Raw genomic sequence first — 20,106 nt, forward strand, 5'->3', positions numbered from 1 at the left:
GCCACCACCACCCGGCAGAATTTCTTTTCAAGGCAGAAGAGTAATCCAGTGTCCACTACATTCTGTTTACCCCTTACCTGTGAGGGACACGGACAGCTTTTACTGTTGGGCTCTTTTGAATAACATTCCTGTGCACATGGACATAATAATATTTGTCTGAGCCTCTACTTTGGTTTCTTGTTTGTCTGAAGCAAGATGTCACTCTGTAGCCTGTAACCCAGGCTGGCCTTGAACTCATGGCAACCCTCCTGACTGTTTTGAGTGCAGACTGCTAATAATAGCCACTACACTCAAGGCTTCTGTTTCATTACTAAGAAGTGGGTGTGTTGGACCATATTCCAGTTCTATTTTAATCTTTTTTCCCCAGAAATGCCTGCAATGCTTTTTACCAGTAGCATTCAAATATTCTCTATATTTGACAATATTTATAAGTTTCTGTACCCAGTTCTCAAGAGGTAGAAGCAGGATGATTGAGTCTCAAAAAGTTTCCTAATTTTCATATTAGAGCTAGTAGATAGACTTAACCCATCACAGTCAGTTGCTCTCTTACTTCAAACCACGGAAGGCATGGACAGGCGTGGTGACACATTCTTACAGTCCCAGCTTCTCAAGGGACTGAAGCAGGAGAATTGCTTGAGCCTAGGCAGTGCATCAAGACCCCCCATATTAAAAACAAAATCAGGGAGTCCTCAGAATTGTTCAGTGATCCTGTTATATTTCACAGATATTCCAATGTCTGTGGGTATAATTGATCCCAGGGCCAATCCTACCCAACTAAATACAGTGGAGTTCCTGTGGGATCCTGCGAAGAGGACGTCTGTGTTTATTCAGGTAAGGCATTGCAGTTGCCATCACAGCTACAAAGAGCACCTGTTCTACCAGTTTGTATTTTTAAAGACTAAAACATACCAGGCCTGAAAATGTAGCTCAATTGGTAGAGTGCTTGCTTAGCATACATGAAGTCCTAGATTTGATCCCCTGCACCCCATAAACCTGGTGTGGTGATACACACCTCTAATCTTAGCACTTGGATAGTAGAGGTAGGAAGATCAAAGTTGCATAGTGAGTTCAAGGCAATGAGCTGATATCTCAAACAATAAACTAGCAACACTATAGGTGGACATGGTGGTGCATGCTTTAATTCTGACACTGGCAGATCTCTATGAACTTGAGACCTGCCTGGTCTACATATCGAGATCCAGGACAGCCAGAACTACATAGAGAGACTCCCATCTCAAAACAAACAAAAGATTCTTGTTTGCACATGAGTTGTGTGCATGCATGTGTACTACACATCCTGGGGATTTAACCTGCAGCCTTCTGCATGCTAACCACACATTCTTTCACTGACTTGTATCCCTATTTTTCAGGGTTCTAGCCTATCAGATTCAGGCATCTCAATATGAAGAGTCTTTTAATTGCTCTTCTGATTTTACGCAATTAGAATATTTGTTGTTGTCTACATAATATACCATTCATTGATTGTAGGTAATTTACATAACAATTATGTAACTGGTAAATTGTTTGATTTTTTGTTGTTATCTATAGTTATTTTGAACACACATATACTTAGTTTGATTTGCATACATGATTATGTCTTTTGGGTTAATTCCTCAGAATTTGTTTATATTTCAACCATTGAATACTTACCATTAAGGTTATCACTATGTTACTACTTTGTAAACATTGTTTTAAGACTTTGAATAATAGTTCTTTAGAATAAGGAGAGTCTTTGAAATATTTAATTTATAATTTTATATTTAAAAATATTCTTTATTATTTTTATATTATGTTTATGTGTGTTAGAGTATAGGTTTGAGCATGAGTGCAGGTGCCCACAAAGGGTTTGGATTTTTTTGAGACAGGGTCTTTGATGGCATTAGGTTTGTAAATTTACTTGCTTACAGAGGCCAGAGGCATTTGATCTCACTAGAGCTGGAGTTATAGGCAGTTGTGAGCCACGTGATGTGGGTGTTGGAACTGAACTTGGGTTCTCTGTAAGAATAGTGTATGTTCTTAACAGCTGAACCATCTGTGTAGCCCCAAAATAGACTCTGAGGCCTAGAGTGAGTAAGCAACTGAGCCAAGCCAGTGAGTGGTCAGCAGGAGCCAAGCAGATCTTCCGTATTCTGTCTGAGCTTTCGTATTTACTGTTTTCCAAGCCTGATTGTGCCTCCTTTTTAAATCTAGATGAAAGTTCACTAACGTTTTGGTAGCTCAGTGTTCTCAGAGGAATTAATACATTAAGTTCCTCAAGCAGCCTTTCTTGTTGTTTAGTTTTTTTGAGACAGGGTCTTTGATGGCATTAGGTCTGTAAATTTACTTGCTTATATTTGTAAATTACTAATATGTTTCTAATTTCCTCCATTAGACTGTAAAAAATGGAAAGAACTTAATATATATTGATAAATGTCTATTAAAAGTTTTGCATCTGTTAGTTGCTCCAGAGCGTAGCTGGCTAGTTTGGCTAGTGGCACTGGAGCCATGGTGTCACTTCCTTCCAGGTACACTGCATCAGCACAGAGTTCACTATGAGGAAGCATGGTGGAGAGAAGGGGGTGCCATTCGAGTACAAATTGATACCTTCAAGGAAAATGAGAATGGGGAATACACTGAGCACTTGCACTCAGCCAGCTGCCAGATCAAAGTCTTCAAGGTATCCTGAACCATGCACTGGCCTTAAACCTCTTTGGGGTGGGGTGTTGAGACAGGGTTTCTCTATGTAGCCCTGGCTGTTCTGGAACTCACTCTGTATATCAGGTTGTTCTCGAACTCAGAGATCTGTCTCCTTTTGCTGAGATTAAAGGTATGTACCGCCATGCCCAGCTAAAGCCTTTTTCTTTATCATTCCATTTTAACATGACGTGCCAAGATAATGAGTCAACTTGCCTGTTTTCAGAATTACAAACTGTCTGAGCTAGATGCTAAGACAAGCTCTGAAATACCACTTAAGGTTGTTTACATGGGGTGGGGTGGGGAACAAGAACTTGTAAAGCAGGCAGCAGGCAAAGCTGGGTTCTCATTAAAGCCTGTTGACTTGTAAGCTTTTCTGTGTCTTGGAAATCATGCAGAGTTGATTGATTTAGGAACATGAATAGTTTGTGTTTCTGCTAGTTATTATTTTTGTTGCTTTGAGGCAGTCATGAGGCAAAAATATGTTTTAAGGTAGCCTACAGTGACCTCAGATTTGCTAAGTAGCCAAGGATGTCCTTGAACTCCCGATACTTCTGTTTCTGCCTCTAAGTACTGGGACTATAGGTGTGTACCACCATTCCCCGCTTTGTTTTTATCATATGAGTAAATATATTCTTATTGCAAGAAATTCAGGCCAAGTGTAGTGGCTCACACCTATAGTCTTAGCCCTTGCAAGCCCAAGTCAAGATTGCTATAATCAATACCAACTTGGGCTACATATCAAGGTCAGGTGAACTAGGAGTATGATGTAGCAAGTTTCTATCTCAAAAAACCAAGAAGGAAGCTGGGAGGGAGGGAAGGGTGGCAGTGAGTCGGTGATCTAAAATACATGGGACACTGCACTGTAATCTCCCTCACTTACTCTTCCCGAGCCTGTAACCTCTCTCCAGAGGTTACCATTGTCACAGTTTGTTACACATGTCCGGTCCCTTCTGTTCTTTAATAAACGTTTATGCATAGGTACACATATTTTCTCATCTTGGAAACGTAAGTGGGAGTATACTGTATGCGTGGTTTTGAGACTTTATGTTTTTTTCAGTTAGCTATGTATTTTAGTGGTCTTTCTGTCAAATTTTCCAACTGCATCAAACATTTAAATATCCTACCGGGCAATGGTGGTGCACGCCTTTAATCCCAGCACTCTGGAGGCAGAGGCAGGCGGAGCTCTGTGAGTCTGAGACCAGTTTGGTCTACAGAGTTAGTTCCAGGACAGGCTCCAAAGCCACAGAGAAACCCTGTCTTGAAAAACCAAAAAAAAAAAAAAAAAAAAAATTTAAATATCCTATTTTCAGACGGTGAGGGTGATGCACAGAGTCTTTACAATACTGTGCTCACACGTTTGCTTTATTTGTGAGTATTTAAGAGTTTTAAAGTATGATTTCTGGGTCAAAGTGTGATTACTTGAATTTAAAGCAACTTATTTCTTATTTCAGCCTAAAGGTGCAGACAGAAAACAAAAAACTGATAGAGAGAAAATGGAGAAACGAACACCCCATGAAAAAGAGAAATATCAACTTTCCTATGAAACAACCATACTCACAGAGGTAAAAGAACTTTTCAGTTCATAATTTTTATTCTTATTCATTCATTCATTCTGTGGGCCTGGGATCAAACCTAGGGCCTTGTGTATGTTAGGCAAGCTCTCTATTACCGAGCTGCATCTCCATTCCTATAAGTGTCATTCACAAAAGAAAAAATAAATTGAAAAGCATATATATGTATATATTCCTTTCTAAACTTGGTCCTGCGCATATTTTCTTGACTGATGAAGGTGTGCTAGTGAAGTGAGAGTGTTTCGGGGAGCACTGACTGACAGGGCATCCTTTCTTGTTCCCCATATTCTCCTTTGTTCAGTGTTCCCCATGGCCTGAGATCACCTATGTCAACAATTCCCCATCACCTGGCTTCAACAGTTCCCATAGCAGTTTCTCTCTTGGGGAAGGGTAAGTCTAAGAAGTGAATTTGGGTTATATTTGAATTAAATATGTATTATTTTATTACATTTCCATCATCAAGCTCTTTCCAAATTAATAAGTGTTTCCATTTGGTCATTCTTTGACCAATTTTTGTACTGGTTAAGGTTTGGACTCTCCTGAAAAGAGATGGAGTTTTATCTAAGAACTTTTCCCCTCAGATGGTGTCAGGTAACATCAGTCAGTCAGGTAACATCAGAAGATGTCAGGTAACATCAAATGGTGTCAGGTAACATCAGTCAGTCAGGTAACATCAGATGGTGCCAGGTAACATCAGATGGTGTCAGGTAACACCAAAAGGTATCAGGTAGCATCAGATGGTGTCAGGTAACATCAGATGGTGTCAGGTAGCATCAGATGGTGTCAGGTAACATCAGTCAGTCAGATAACATCAAATGGTGTCAGATAACATCAGATGGTGTCTGGTAACATCAGATGGTGTCAGGTAACACCAGAAGGTGTCAGGTAGCATCAGATGGTGGCAGGTAACATCAGAAAGTGTCAGGTAACATCAGATGGTGCCAGGTAACATCAGTGTCAGGTCACATCAGACAGTGTCGGGTAATATCAGATGGTGTCAGGTACCATCAGATAGTGTCAGGTAGCATCAGTCAGTGTCAGGTGACATCAGATGGTATTAGCTAACACCAGAAGATGTCAGGTAGCATCAGATGGTGTCAGGTCACATCAGATGGTATCAGGTAACATCAGAAGGTGTCAGGTATCATCAGACAGTGTCAGGTAGCATCAGTCAGTGCCAGGTAACATCAGAGGGTGTCAGGTAGCATCAGAGGGTGTCAGGTGACATCAGAGGGTGTCAGGTGACATCAGAGGGTGTCAGGCAGCATCACATTGTGTCAGTGTCAGATAGTATCAGATAGTGTCAAGTGACTTCTTCTATGGGAGATTTTAGTTTTGGTTTTTTGATGAATCTTATTTTGTTTGCTTTGTGTTTGTTCCCTTTCCTTTTCAGACTTGCCCCAGAGAGTGGGCCTGTGAATTAGAAGCACGGTTGTATAGACTTTTTTTTCTTGTTTTAAGAATCATCATGAGGCCTGAGGTTACTCAACAGCAGGGCATTTGGCTGACATGCATTAGGTTTGATCTTCAGTATCACAATTAAGAAGCATATAGAAGAAGGAAACAACAACCACAAGCATATAAAAAAAGGAACAAACTGTTGGGTTGTGATGTTTCAGTTTAGATTTGGATTTGTTTATACTGTATTTAACCTACTTTTTTTTTCTAACTCAAGACCTCTGGAATTTAACCTACTTCTTAAAAGATTTAAAAAGGGGACGGGCAATGGTGGCGCACGCCTTTAATCCCAGCACTCGGGAGGCAGAGGCAGGCGGATCTCTGTGAGTTTGAGACCAGCCTGGTCTACAGAGCGAGTTCCAGGACAGGCTCCAAAGCCACAGAGAAACCCTGTCTTGAAAAACAAAACAAAACAAAAAAAAAAAGATTTAAAAAGTAGCTTAAATATTTGAATATAAGTTACTCTTTTTGGTATTAGTTAAAAAAGGAATACATCTGTCTAAAGTCCCGATGTCATTACTGCTTGAATAACTATGACAGAAATGAAGAAGAAAAAGGGATTTGTTTGTTTAAGACAGGGTCTTGCTGTATACTATTTCAGGCTGGCCTTGAATCATTATATAGCCAGGCTAGCCCTAAGTTCACAGCAGTCCTGCTGCCAGACTCCCTAATCTTGGGGTTATAGGCATGAGCTGCCGTTGCTACACTATGTTTCATTTTTTGTCTGTTTGTTTGTTTGTATATGGTGGTCTGTGCTGTGTTTATAAGCTGGCCTTGAACTCCTAGAGCCAACCATCCTCCTGCCTCAGCCTCTCAGGTAGCTGACTACATATGTGCACCACTACATCTTGACAAGAGGAACTCTTGAAATAAAGGGATTTTTTTATTATTATCCTTTAGGGCATGATGCTGTCCACTTGGAGGCAGTTTAAAATGCCTGCAGTTTAAGGGTTGAGTTTTACATTTTTTTCTCCTCAACTTTTTCTCTCATAAAGAAAATAAATATTAAACAAAAGAAACTATAAGAGAAACAAACTGTGAAGATAAATGTTGAATGACAAATTAGCACTAATTTTGAATTAATTTTAACCATAATGGATTGGGGAGCCAGAGATATGGTTCAGTAGGTGAAAGTGCTTGCTTCTCAGTCGTGAGAACCAAAGTTTAGAACCTACACCCATGAAATCAGCTAGACATCTCACAAACTCCTATAATTTAGCTTCACCAGTGCTTTCTTCTGGCTTCCACATTTATGTATATGCACTGACACGGATCTTTGAGTATACTTTCACAGACACACACACTCACAGGTGGATGGACAGATGGATGGATGGATGGATGGATGGATGGATGGATGGATGGATGGATAGATGGATGGATGGGTGGGTAGATGGATGGATGGATGGATGGATGGATGGATGGATGGATGGATGGATAGGTAGATAATTAGGTATACACACTGACATGGATCTTTGAGTATACTTTCATAGACACACACACTCACAGGTGGATGGATGGATGGATAGATAATTAGGTATACACACTGACATGGATCTTTGAATATACTCTCACAGACACACATGCACACTCACACACACGGATGGATGGATGGATGGATGGATGGATGGATGGATGGATGGATGGATAAGTAAGTAGGTAGATAATTAGATATACATACTGACACAGATCTCTGCGTATACTTTCACAGACACACACACTCACAGATGGATGGATAGGTAGGCAGGTGGATTATTAGGTATACACACACTGAAACGGATCTTTGGGTATACTCTTACAGACACACATTACTCTCACGAATGGATGGATGGGCGGGCAGGGGGGCAGGCAGGCAGGTGAGTAAGTAAGTAGATCTAAAAATGAATTGGACCAGCAAGATAGCACTGAGCGAACAGTTCTTGCCTCTCAAGCCCAGCAGTCCTTGACCCTCAGAAGCATGGAAAGATGGAAGGAGAGCCCACGGCACAGGACGGTCCTCGCACCCGCACCACTCAGCAGCATTTGCATACAGCAACGATAACTAACCAACATCTAAAAACTAACACATAGGGGCTAGAGAGATGACTCGGCAGTTCAGAGCACTGGCTGTTTTCTGAAAGGACTCAGTTCAGTTGTTAGCACCCACATGGTAGCTCAGAAAAATAATTGTTTTGAAGAACCGAGGTAGTGTCGTGGGATTGCAACTGCTAGAACATGCAAAGAAGGAACTGGCTTCAACCCCCAGGACAGCAAAATAGTTACTTTGTTGTTGTTTTTGTTTGTTTGTCTTTAGACTTTTTGAGCAGGGTCTCACTTAGCCTTGGCTGACCTGGAACTGGCTATATAGATTAGGCTTCTCTTGAACTCAGAGATCCACTGCCTCTGCCTCCTGAGTGCCAAGATTTAAGGCGCGGCTCACCCTGCCCAGCCCCGTGTATGGTCATAGCATACAGTTTCTTCTGATTCTTTTGTGTTGTGTGTGGCTGCTAATAGGGTTAATACAGTGATGCATAGTTACGGCAGTGCAGCACTAGGACTTTTATAGCCAGTGCTTTCCCTGTGTGGAGTTCAGAGCAGTGCAGCCTAGGAGACGCTGTATGGCTGACTGTATCTCTAGCTCCTTGCAGATATTTAGTATGCCATAATTTAATCTATCAGTTTCTATTTATTGAAATTTTGATGTTTTTCCTGGTTTCCTCAGTTATAAAAAAAATGTTTCAGTGACAAAGTTTCTCCCTTTCCCTGAAATTTCTGAGTTAATCAGCACACAGCTGAAGCACTGGGTTAGAGAATGTTTTCAGATAAAGTAGAGATCCTTTTAGCTCTCAATTTAAAAGAGTCACCATGACACGGAAGCATGAGGTAATCTACAGAGTGTACCATGGACTCATCCTTTCATTTTCAATGTCTCTCCTTAGAAATGGCTCACCAAACCACCAGCCAGAGCCACCTCCTCCAGTCACTGATGTAAGTAAGTCTAAAGCAATGTCAGTTATCGTAATGTGCAGTGCTGTTGTGATGACTGTGATTGCCAGATGCCAGTGGGCTAGCCGGCTAGAGACTGTTACTCACCTACGCTTATCGAATTTCAGCCAACTGGAAATTATCCTAGGGACCGGAAACAAAATAAATGCAAGCAGACCTTAAAAGCTGTTGCGTTTGTTTGCTTGTTCTTAGCCAGACTTTGACTGTACATCACAGGCTGTCCTTGAACTCACTATGCAGCCTGGACTGGCTTAGGATGCATAGTGGTCATCCTGCCTCAGCCTTGCAAGTGCTGGGATTACAGGTGTACACTGCCCCAGATGGCTGCTTTTCCTTCTCTTCTTATGGATCTCATTGTGTTGCCCAGGCTGGTCTAGTGTGAGCTGTAGGCTCATGTGATTCCCCATGTAGCTGCCACTACAGGATCCCTTGACTATGAAGATCTTATAGTTTGATAGTGAAATATCTCTGTCATGGTTAGAGAAGACCCTGTGTGATAGAAACAGTTTCCAGACACTACCTGTATGGTTGTAGGGTACAGAAGTGATTGGTTTTTTTATCTAATGAGGTATCAGGTGAACTATTCAGATACAAAAGAATACATTCTCTTTCAGAACCTCTTGCCAACAACCACTCCTCAGGAAGCCCAACAGTGGTTGCATCGAAACCGGTTTTCCACATTCACCAGGCTCTTCACCAACTTCTCAGGTTAGATTAGTTTTTCCTTTTGCCTTCTCCAGTATGGGGTACTCATGTGCATCATAGGGCCTTTTGGTGTCCACATGGTGTGTAGCGGTGTCTCAGTCTGTTTTTTCTGATAAAATGAATTTCATCAAACACTTTGAATTGGCTGCAATTGTACTGGGAGACTCTTAAAAAGAAGCAGCTTCGGGGCTGGAGAGATGGCACAGTGGTTAAGAACCCTGGCTGCTCTTCCAGAGGACTTGGGTTCAATTCCCAGCACCCACATGGCAGTTCACAACTGTCTGTAGTTCCAGGGGACCAGGCACCCATACACAGACTTAAAATGCAGGCAAAACACCAGTGCACACAAAAATAAATAATTAAAAAAATAAGCATCTTTCAGTTTGAACTCATTTAAACCATAAAATGTTTATTCTATATAGCACTTTTTAAATGTGTATTCCGTGTAATACCTTATCAAGGGGCCTCTCTGCGCATCTGTGTAGGAACATATAGTTGGTAAGATGTACTGATGAGAGTACTCTTTCATCATCTGTGTAAAAGAAAAATCCAAATGGAACCTACTAGATGAATACTAGCGCAGCAGTGTGTGAGGTGACGCTGGGAGGGGCGGGTCTGAGTCTGTCTTACTGTGGAAGGTGTTTCCAACAGAAAAAGCAACAGGCCCGTTCAGCACCCTGTCTGGTCAAAGCGTAGGGTTAAGTGGAAAACTTAATTGGATGAGGATTAAGAGAAGATGAGGCAGAGGCCAGGTCACAAGGGCTTTGTCACTGCAGAAGACTAACGGACTGCTGGTGAGGTGTCCTCAAAGTAGAGCCCACTTTAAAAGTCACTTACGAAAGTAATTTTTGCCTTTATTATTAACCTTTTTGTCCCGTATTTATTCCAGGGGCAGATTTATTGAAACTAACTAGAGATGATGTGATCCAAATCTGCGGCCCTGCAGATGGAATCAGACTTTTTAATGCATTAAAAGGCCGGTATGTGTTCTAAGATGCCAGTGGTTAAGATACCAGTCAGATTGGATTTCAGATGAATCTACATTCTGGAATTTTGCACAATATTCTACACAGATAAATATGTCTTGTCAAAACTTAAAAAACAAAAACAACAAGTTCTAGCTGGGCGTTGGTGCACACGCCTTTATTCTCAGCACTCTGGAGGCAGAGGCAGGTGAATCTCTGTAAGTTCGAGACTACTTTGGTCTACAAGAGCTAGTTCCAGGACAGCTCCAAAGCTACAGAGAAACCCTGTCTCGAAAATTCTAGTCTTGGTCCAATGAATTCCGTAGGTAAAGAGGTCAAGGCACGTGGAGGTGGTACTTGTTCTCAGTTGTCCTTTGACCTCCACCCTCCACATGTATTCTGAGATGTGCCCCACTACAAACACACAGCGTGTGTGCATGCTAAAGAAATGTTTTATTTCTTTTAAAAGAAAAAAAACTTTATTAAAAAGTCCCATTATGTACCAAGTAAACATAAATAGAATATCATTTCTTACATTTGATCCAAATAACTCCTTGTGATAGGCAGTTTTCAGAGTAAATAGTTAGTGTCGTTATCAGAAGACAGGTACTGTTGCAGGCTCTGGAGGTACACTGTGGACAATGTGCCCATAAAGAAAAGCAGTAGGTGCTTTAGGTAGTGCTAAGAGCTTTGAAAGAACACAGACAAACTTCACGTAGCTCAGATTATAGTTCCAGTTCCTAGGAGGGTGAGGCAGGAAGACCAAGAGTTCAAGGCCATCCTTGACTTCCTGGCGGCTTCAAGTTACCTTGGACTATCAGAGACCACGTCTCACCAAAACGAACAAAATAAAGCAAGTTTGTGGTCTATAGAATACCCTGATGTAGTTAGAAAGGGTGCTCTGTGGAGAGTGTGTGCTATGTAGTGTGAGACCCTGTCTCACAAGAAAAAAGGGTCATCTTAATCCTTTTTCAGATGGGGGGGTTGTTTTTTTGGTGTTTTTTTTTTTTGTTGTTGTTGTTCGTTTGGTTGTTTTGTTGTTGTTGTTGTTATTGTTGTTGTTTGTTCTTTGTTCTTCAAGACAGGGTTTCTCTTGGCTTTGGAACCTGTCCTGGAACTAGCTCTTGTAGACCAAGCTGGCCTCGAACTCACAGAGATCCCCTTGTCTCTGCCTCCCAAGTGCTGGGATTAAAGGCGTGCGCCACCACCGCCCGGCCCTATTTTTTTTTTTGTTTTTAAATGTTTCTTATTTTTTATTTTTTTGAATTTGCTGTGTAGCCTAGTTAGCCTTGGACTCAGAGCTTCCAGCTCCAACCACTTAAGTGCTGGGATTACAGGCATGTAGTATCATGTTTGGCTTAGTAATAATAATTGATAGGGGGGAAAATTAGATCAGTGACAACAGAATTGAATCACTGAATAATTAATTATTAAGAGTTTGTATCTCCATACCTCATAGACATAATGCATTGAACTGACTATAGTCTCGGAAATCTTGTTTTTGAGACACAGTCCCATGGCTCAGGTTGGTCTCAACCTCTGTATGTACCTGAGGATAAAGCTTTGAGTTCCTTGTCTTCCTTTATCTCCTGATGTTGAAGTTACAGGAGTGTGCTGCCACCCTGGCAGTATTGGAAAACGTAAAGGAAAGTGTGTTAGTCAGGATTTCTGTTGCTGTGAGGAGACACCATGACTATGGCAACTTTTATAAAGGAAAAACATTTATTTGGGGTGGCTTACAGTTGAGAGGTTCAGTCCATTATCATTATCATGTCAGGGAATATGATGTGTGCAGGCAGACATGATGCTGGAGTAGTAACTGAGAGTCTTACATCTCATCTTGCAGGCAACAGGAAATGGTCTCAGTGTCACATTGAGTGAAGCCTGAACAAGAGACTTCAAAGCCCACCCCTACACTGACATACTTCCTCTAACCTAATAGTGCCACTCCCTTTGGGGGCCATTTTTCTTTTAAACCACCACAGAAGGAGATAAAAATTCAAGGATTAAGGGCAAGAGAGATGGTTCAGAGTTCAGCGTGTTTCCTGCTCTTCTAGAGAACCTGTGTTTGGTTCTCAGCACCCACATTAGGTGGTCCAGCTCCAGGAGATCTGAAGCTCTCTTCTGGTCTCTGTGGGCGCGCACGCGCGCACACACACGCACACACACACACACACACACAAAACTTTTTTAATTCAAGCATGAAGTTGGAGAGATGGCCTAGTGGTCAGAAATTCAAGGATTGGTGACCCAAGGAAAGAAGATTTTTCAAAGACTGGGGCTGTAGCTCAGTGGAAAAGCCTTTACCTCACATGTGCAAAGCCCTGGGTTCAATCTCTAGTGCAACAAAAATAAATATGATAGGTAATAGAATTGAGAATTTAAAAGTTAGTAACAGAGCCTTTATTTTTAAGGGTGTTATCTAAGAAGTGTTTAGAAATGGAAAAGAACGAGGTGACCAGATGAAGAAGTGCTGAGAGTAAGTGGGAGGGAGAGAGGCTGCTCGGCAGACGCTAGGGAGATGAGATCATCTACTTTACTGTGCAGTGTTCCCCCCTCCCCCTCCCTCTCCCCTCTCCCTCCCTCCCCCTCCCTCTCTCACTCTCCCCTCCCATATGAAGGTCATATGAAGATCAAAGGACAACTGCAGGAACCAGTTCTGTGCTTCCACCCTGTGGATCTCGGATTAAACTCAAGTGATAAGCACCTTTACCAACTGAGCCATCTTGACGTCATATATTAGTATTTTTAAGTAAAGAGCATATCTAGAACCTGACCCTTACATAAATCAGTGACTCTTACATTTTGAATATTTCTAACCATAACTCCAAAACTCACAAACTCCGTTGACTTTAGGTGCTACATTGTCATGCAAAGAAACAATAGTCAAAGTCAGGGTTTAGTGAAGAAATCTTGGGAGAATGAGGGGCCTGAATTACCCGGTCTAAGCTAACATTAGTATTCTCTTCCTACTACTCCTCTTCTACCCTTCCCCTTTCAGTGCTGAGAGCAGAGCCCAGGGCCTTAAGCATGCCAGGCCAACAGTCTACTACTGAGCTGCAGTTCTAGCCCCAAGTCTAACTTGAGGGAAAGCAGAATTTAGAAGCTTAAACGGTGCCTCTTGTTGGAACCAATCAACTTAAATAACAAAGCCCACCACTGGCAGATAAGAAAACAAATAGCACTAATAGAGTTCCTCTCTGCTCTGCTCAGTGATGTAGGGACTCAAATCCTACCTGTAGGCGTGCCTACAATGGGAAGGCTGTGTAAAGGCGACAGTCCTTTTCTTCCCTTCACAGGATGGTGCGTCCACGGCTAACCATCTATGTCTGTCAGGAATCATTGCAGTTGAGGGAGCAGCAGCAGCCACCACAACAGAAGCAGGAAGATGGAGATTCCAATGGTACTTTCTTCGGTAGGTTGTTCTAGGCAGACCAACACAGGTAGGAAGAAAGAAGTGATGACTCATGGGCTGGTGTAATGGAGTTTAGACCAGTTCAGCATTAGAGTTCTGGAAGTAATGGCAATTGCCCACATTTATTGAGCTCATAATCTATGCCAGGTACTTTTTATATGCTTATATAGTGATATTTTATTTGAATTTTATTAAATAAAACTTGCCTGAAGACCAGAGAACAAAACTAGCTACACTAGTCAGCCATACAGGCCAGGGAATGGTGGCACAAACCTTTAATCCCAGAACTCAAGGCCACCCTGAGCTACAGGAGAGTGATTGAGTCTAATAGAGAAACAGAGGTCACGCCTTTGATCCCAGCACTAGAGAGGAATATGAGGCACGAGTTCAGTGCGGTCTCAGTGCAGTACCGTCTGAGGGTTCATGGAAACAGGATCTCACCTTTTCCGTCTGCAGAGTTGGTAAAGGTGAAAGGTCTCTCTAGTGGTTGGCTGCTTTGCTTTTCTGGTCTTCAGCTTGAACCCCAATATCTGTCTCTGGGCTTTTTTGTTTGTTTTTTTGAGACAGTGTTTCTCTGTGTGGCCCTGGTGTCTTGGAATTCACTCTGTAGACCAGGCAGGCCTCGAACTCACAGAGATCCACCAGCCTCTGCTTCCCGAGTACTGAGATTAAAGTTGTGCGCCACCACCTGGCTATGCTTGAATTATTAAAACTAGTAATGTCCATCGTGCTGTAGATTTTCTTTCCTCCAGTCTTTAGAAAAAGGAAAGGACTAGATTTTTGAGTAACTTCTAGTTCACATTGAGAAAGGGCAGCGGAGGCAGGGTCTGCAGGCCGGCTGTGTGATGTGTGGGTCTCCACAGGAGCAGTTACCTGCAGGTGCAGACGGCCTTCCCACTGACTGCTGTGCTTTCTTTTGCAGTGTACCATGCTATCTATCTAGAAGAACTGACAGCTGTTGAATTAACAGAAAAAATTGCTCAACTTTTCAGTATTTCTCCTCACCAGATCAGCCAGATTTACAAGCAAGGGCCAACAGGAATCCATGTGCTCATCAGTGATGAGGTCAGTTTCTCGGTCCTGTTGAATTACCCACCATACCCTAGTTTGTGACGGCACCAAGACCAAGAGTACTCTGCCAGGGTTGGACTCTGTTTTCTACTGAAAGGTTTAGCTTTTTAATTTTAATTCTTTTAAAAATTTTAACAGACATGGTCTTGCAATTTTGGCCCGACAGACCCTGAACTTCTGGGTTCACATGATCGTCCTGCCTCAGCATCTTTGGTTTCTGGGACTATTGGCATGAACCATTGTGTCTGCCTTAGATTTTGTTGTTTGTTTATCTCTTAATTTTTAAAAAATTATGTATAAAGTTGGGGGTGGTGATGCACCCCTGTAGCCCCAGCACGAAGAAAAGTAGAGGCAAGAAAATCATGAATACAAGTTCATCTCTATGTAGTAAGTTCAAGGCCCACCTGGCGTACATGAGATGGTGACTCCCCCTCCCTCCTCAAAAAAAGACAAAACCAAAATCTGGTGAGAGAGAGGTGGCTCAGCAGTTATAAGTACTTGCTGCACAAGTGTGAGGATAAGAGTTCAGATCCCAGCACCATGTTTTGGTTTTGCTTTTTTTAAAGATAGCTGTGCTCATCCTCCATGCGCCTATAACCCTAGCACAGGAGGCTCACTGGAGCCTAGGCTTTGCCAGCCCGGCTGATGGGACTAGATGGACGAGTGAGCTCCAGGTTCTGTGAGATTCCCTTAGGAAAACGAGGTGGGCAGTGATATTGGAGTTTGGCCTCTGTGTGTCATTATATAGTCATACACGTGCGCATATATCTCATATATACACCATATATACATATATACCTCATACACATGCATATGTGCATGCTGGTGCGCATGCGCGTACACACACACACACACACACAACTATGTATCCTTTGCACATTGAACAATATAAGTTTTCTCACTTGAGTAAAAAATGTCATTCCTAGACACACACACACACCCCATTTTAAAATTGGGTTAGGGAGATGGCTCAGTTGGTAAAGAGGTTGCTGAACAGGTGTTAGGACCTGAATCGGGCCCCCCCCCCACTACCCATATAAAGCCAGTCATGAGCTCCAGGACCTGCTGGTTTACTGGCACGTGCCACATGCTTTATGTGGGTTCTAGGAGTTCAAACTCAGGTCCTTACTTACAGGCCACAGCAAGCACATTACCACTGACTTAACCATTGCTCCTGCCCCTTGATAGCCTTAAACCCCTTAATAACCAAGGATTAAACTTCCAATCCTCCCACCTCTGCTTCCCCGTTGCTGGGATTATAAATATGTGCTAGCCTGACTTCCACAGAGTTGTTTTTGTTTTGTTTTTAAATTGTGTGTGTGTGTGTGTGTGTGGTGTCAGAGGAGGGTGTCCAATCCTCTGGAGCTGCTGTTACAGGTGGTTGTGAGCTACCTAATGGTGATAGGAACTAAACCCAGGTCCTCTGGAAAAACAACAAGTAGGTATTTATAAAATATCAAGTTAAAGGGTTGAAGTATATATACAGAGGTAAACATGCTAAGCATGTACAAGGCATGGAATTTAATCCTTAAAACCTCAAAAGAGAAGAAAAAGAAAAAATTATACATGCATCTCTTGTGGGGGTGTGGTTAGTTTCTGTTTTTGATTTTTTTAAGATGGAATCTCATATATGACAAGCTGGCTTCAAACTCACCATACACTTAAGAATGATCTTGAAGCTAGGCGGTGGTGGCGCACACCTTTAACCCCAGCACTTGGGAGGCAGAGATAGGCAAATTTCTATGAGTTCAAGGCCTGCCTGGTCTACAAGAGCTAGTTTCAGGACAGGCTCTAAAGCTTTTCCCTGTTTCAAAAAGGAAAAAGCAAAACAAAACAAAAAAGAATGATCTTGAACTCCTGCCTCCATGTTGCAAATGCTGTGATTACAGCATGCACTAGCATGCTCAGCTGTGCAGTGCTGAGGTCAAACCTAGTGCTTAATGCATGCCAGACCATTTCTGTACCAGCTAGGCCTCTTCCCAGCCCTAGCATCCATCTATTAGAGATACTGAAGAAATCACCAATTCCCTTTGCCTATGCTATACCTGCTTAATTAATCTGTAGTTGAGTTCTGCCCCCGGATTGTGAAAATGGCACAGAATTCAGTATCAGTTCTGTCCTACTTTCCCTTCTGGATGGAAGCCCTGTGAACTTGATTTTCCTAAATTGAGAGATAGGGATGGATAGTGGATTGGACTTTTAGAGGCAGGAAATGGATGGGGTTTTGCTAGAGCAGAATTACTGAATTTGTTTTATTTTTTAATTTCTTAGTTATGTACCAAAAATTATATAATAATATTGCTTTAACATCATCCATCTTTTTGTTTTGGTTTGGTTTAGTTTTAGTTTTTGCTTTTTCAAGACAGGGTTTCTCTGCATAACAGCCCTGGAACTAGCTCTATAGGCTAGGCTGCCTTTGAACTCACAGATTCAACTGCCTCTGCTTCCTGAGTGCTGGGATTAAAGGTGTGCGCCACCACTGCCTGACTCAAGCCATCCATCTTTTGACAATTGTGGGGGTCACTCAAGTTGGACACCGACACTCACATGTGGAGGAAGGTATATGGAAGTTGGAGATTTGAAAGTTGGGTCCCCTATATGAGCCTGTTAATATCCTTGTACCTCTTACAAAGTCTTGGGGTTCACATTACAAACCATTGTTCTAGATGGCCTCCAGGAGGAACTTATCAAAACCCAGCTTTTATGACAAGGTCTTACACCCTAGAGCTCTCAGCAGCTGTGGTTTCCTGCATAAAGCTGGGCCTGGCCACATTTTGTCATGGAGTTAGGAGCCTCTCTTGTAAACGAACCCTGTGATAGGATCACAGAAATTGTAAAGGAGTGTTTTAGCCTTTAATCCCAGTTCTCTGGAGATAGAGGCATGAGGATCCCTAAGTGAGGCCAGCCTGGTCTACAGAGTGAGTTACACAGAGAAACTCTGTCTCAGGGGAGAAAAAAATAAATGAAAAGAAAGGAGTGTCTTTGTTGTTGTCTTTTGAAATGGACGTCTTGAGAAAAGGTGTCTGTAGTGGTAGCACAGCGCGGGAGCAGGGCTGCGGGCAGCAGTACTGCTTGAGGGGCCACTTCACTCTCCATCAAAGGTGGAGTCTGGACAGAGGGTGGAGAGGGGGCTCAGTGGTTTAGAGCTTTCGTTGCTCTGTGAGAGAACGTAAGTTCAGTTCTGGGCACTCAGATGTTGGCTCACAACCTACTGCTACTCCACTTCCAAGGGATCTGATACCTGCTTCTGACCTCTGCAGGGGTCAGGCATGCATGTGGTTCACAGACAAAGATACAGGAAAAATGATCAGCCATGTAAAATAAATAATTCTTTGGAAAAAAAGGAATCTGTCTCGTTTGGTCATGCTCCCCAAACCCTTCTGAGGTGTCCACGGTCAGCTGATAGAGCTTGCTTAGGCAGCTGCTGCTCTGGAGTGCTTAAAGGGTGCTCTTCGCCTTTCTTCAGGGCTGTGGGACAGAAAGTGGTCTGACTTGAGGTGGAAGTTAAGTACATTTACCTCCTACCATGACTTGTTCAGCACCACGTTTTCCAAATGCTTTGTTTCTTTTGCTATTGATTTTGGAGGAAGGCTCAGGTAAAGCTATTTTAGCTTAAAAATAGACTAGTTTGGCCGGGCGATGGTGGCGCACGCCTTTAATCCCAGCACTCGGGAGGCAGAGGCAGGCGGATCTCTGTGAGTTCGAGACCAGCCTGGTCTACAGAGCTAGTTCCAGGACAGGCTCCAAAGCCACAGAGAAACCCTGTCTCGAAAAACCAAAAAATAAATAAATAAATAAATAGATAGATAGATAGATAGATAGATAAATAGATAAATAGATAAATAGACTAGTTTGTAAAGTTATGATTTATTTTGAAAAAATTTTGAATTGATTTTAGGTGTTGCCAATACCTTCCAAAGTAAATGATATTAAGGCAGTATTCAGAGTTAGTTGTTCTTTAATTTGAAACTTGCTGACTAATGGATATCTTTAAGCTAACTAGAGCTGCAATGTTATTCTTACACTGTTCAAAAGCTTAGTTATAAACGTAAAATTTTACACTATTCAGAAGAAACAAAAGAGCTTAATTTCTGCTTCAGGACAATGTCATGAAAAGAAACATTGCAATGATCAGCAAATCTTGTTGCTTTTTTCAGATGATACAGAACTTTCAGGAAGAAGCCTGCTTTATCCTGGACACAATGAAAGGTAATGAAGTACTAAAACATGCTTTAACACTTATTGTCTGTTCACGTGTGTGTGAGATGGGTTATCATGTGCCGTGGCACACACAGATCAGATGACAACCTATAGAGGTTGGTTCTGTCATTCCACCTTGTGGGTTCTAGGAACCAAACTCAGGTCATTAGATTTGGCAGCAAGTACCGTTACCCCACTGAACCTTATTGTCAGCCCAAAATAAATATAAGAGAGTGAGTACATGCATCTGGGTGAGCATGCATGTGTTGAGCCACAGATGTAGTGACACAGACCTGAAATCCCAGCACTTAGCGGGTAGAGACAAAAGAATTATGAGTTCAGCGTTATTCTCTATGTAGTGAGTTTGAAACAAGCCTGGACTATGTAAGATCCTCTCTCAGAAACAAATAAGCAGGGCCTGAAGAGGTGGCTCAGAGGTTCAGAGTGTTTACTGCTCTTGGGGAAGACCCAGGTTTGGTTCCCAGCACACATACTATGTGGATAATAATTGCCTATGGCTATAGTTCAAGGGGGTCCAACACTCTCTGGCTTTAGAGGGCACTTCAGGTATACATGTGATACACATACATGCATGTAGGCAACACATACACACACAAAATAAAAATAAAAACTTTAAAAAATAAAGTAACCCTTTAAAACAAATAAATAAAAAGCGTATAAGAGCCGTGGGATGGCACCCAGCCTGATGACTGGGTTCAGGCTCTAGAACTCACGTAGTGAAAGAGAAGAACCAACTCCCACAAATTGTTCTCTGACCTCCAAGTGCATGCATGCCATGGCACACGCTCCCCCAAAATAAATAAGTGTAATTATAAATATTTGTAAAGCATTTAATAGGCCTAATCTTTCTAGCATTATTGCTTTGCAACATAGTACATTGTAGAATACCAATATTTCATCTTGGTGAGCGTGTGTCTGATGTAAACTGTTGCCACTGCATACCGTTGTAAGAGCATCGTTCTGTGTATCTCTGACCACTGCATACCACTGTAAGAGCATCGTTCTGTGTATCTCTGACCACTGCATACTGCTGTAAGAGCAT

At 42.2% G+C, this 20,106-nt stretch overlaps 1 protein-coding gene across 1 annotated transcript in view; it reads left to right on the plus strand.

The window, feature by feature from the left end:
- Positions 1-20,106, plus strand: part of Tfcp2 (transcription factor CP2) — a 44,243-nt gene that overhangs the window by 23,168 nt on the left and 969 nt on the right. Inside the window, 11 exon segments of the mRNA XM_026782661.1 lie at positions 725-831; positions 2,505-2,565; positions 2,568-2,656; positions 4,128-4,238; positions 4,549-4,637; positions 8,621-8,669; positions 9,302-9,395; positions 10,282-10,372; positions 13,657-13,772; positions 14,695-14,837; positions 19,001-19,052. Of these exon segments, the coding sequence (XP_026638462.1) occupies positions 725-831; positions 2,505-2,565; positions 2,568-2,656; positions 4,128-4,238; positions 4,549-4,637; positions 8,621-8,669; positions 9,302-9,395; positions 10,282-10,372; positions 13,657-13,772; positions 14,695-14,837; positions 19,001-19,052 (1,002 nt within the window).

The sequence above is a fragment of the Microtus ochrogaster genome, chromosome 15 (genome assembly GCF_000317375.1).
Source record: "Microtus ochrogaster isolate Prairie Vole_2 chromosome 15, MicOch1.0, whole genome shotgun sequence".
Lineage (NCBI taxonomy): Eukaryota > Metazoa > Chordata > Mammalia > Rodentia > Cricetidae > Microtus > Microtus ochrogaster.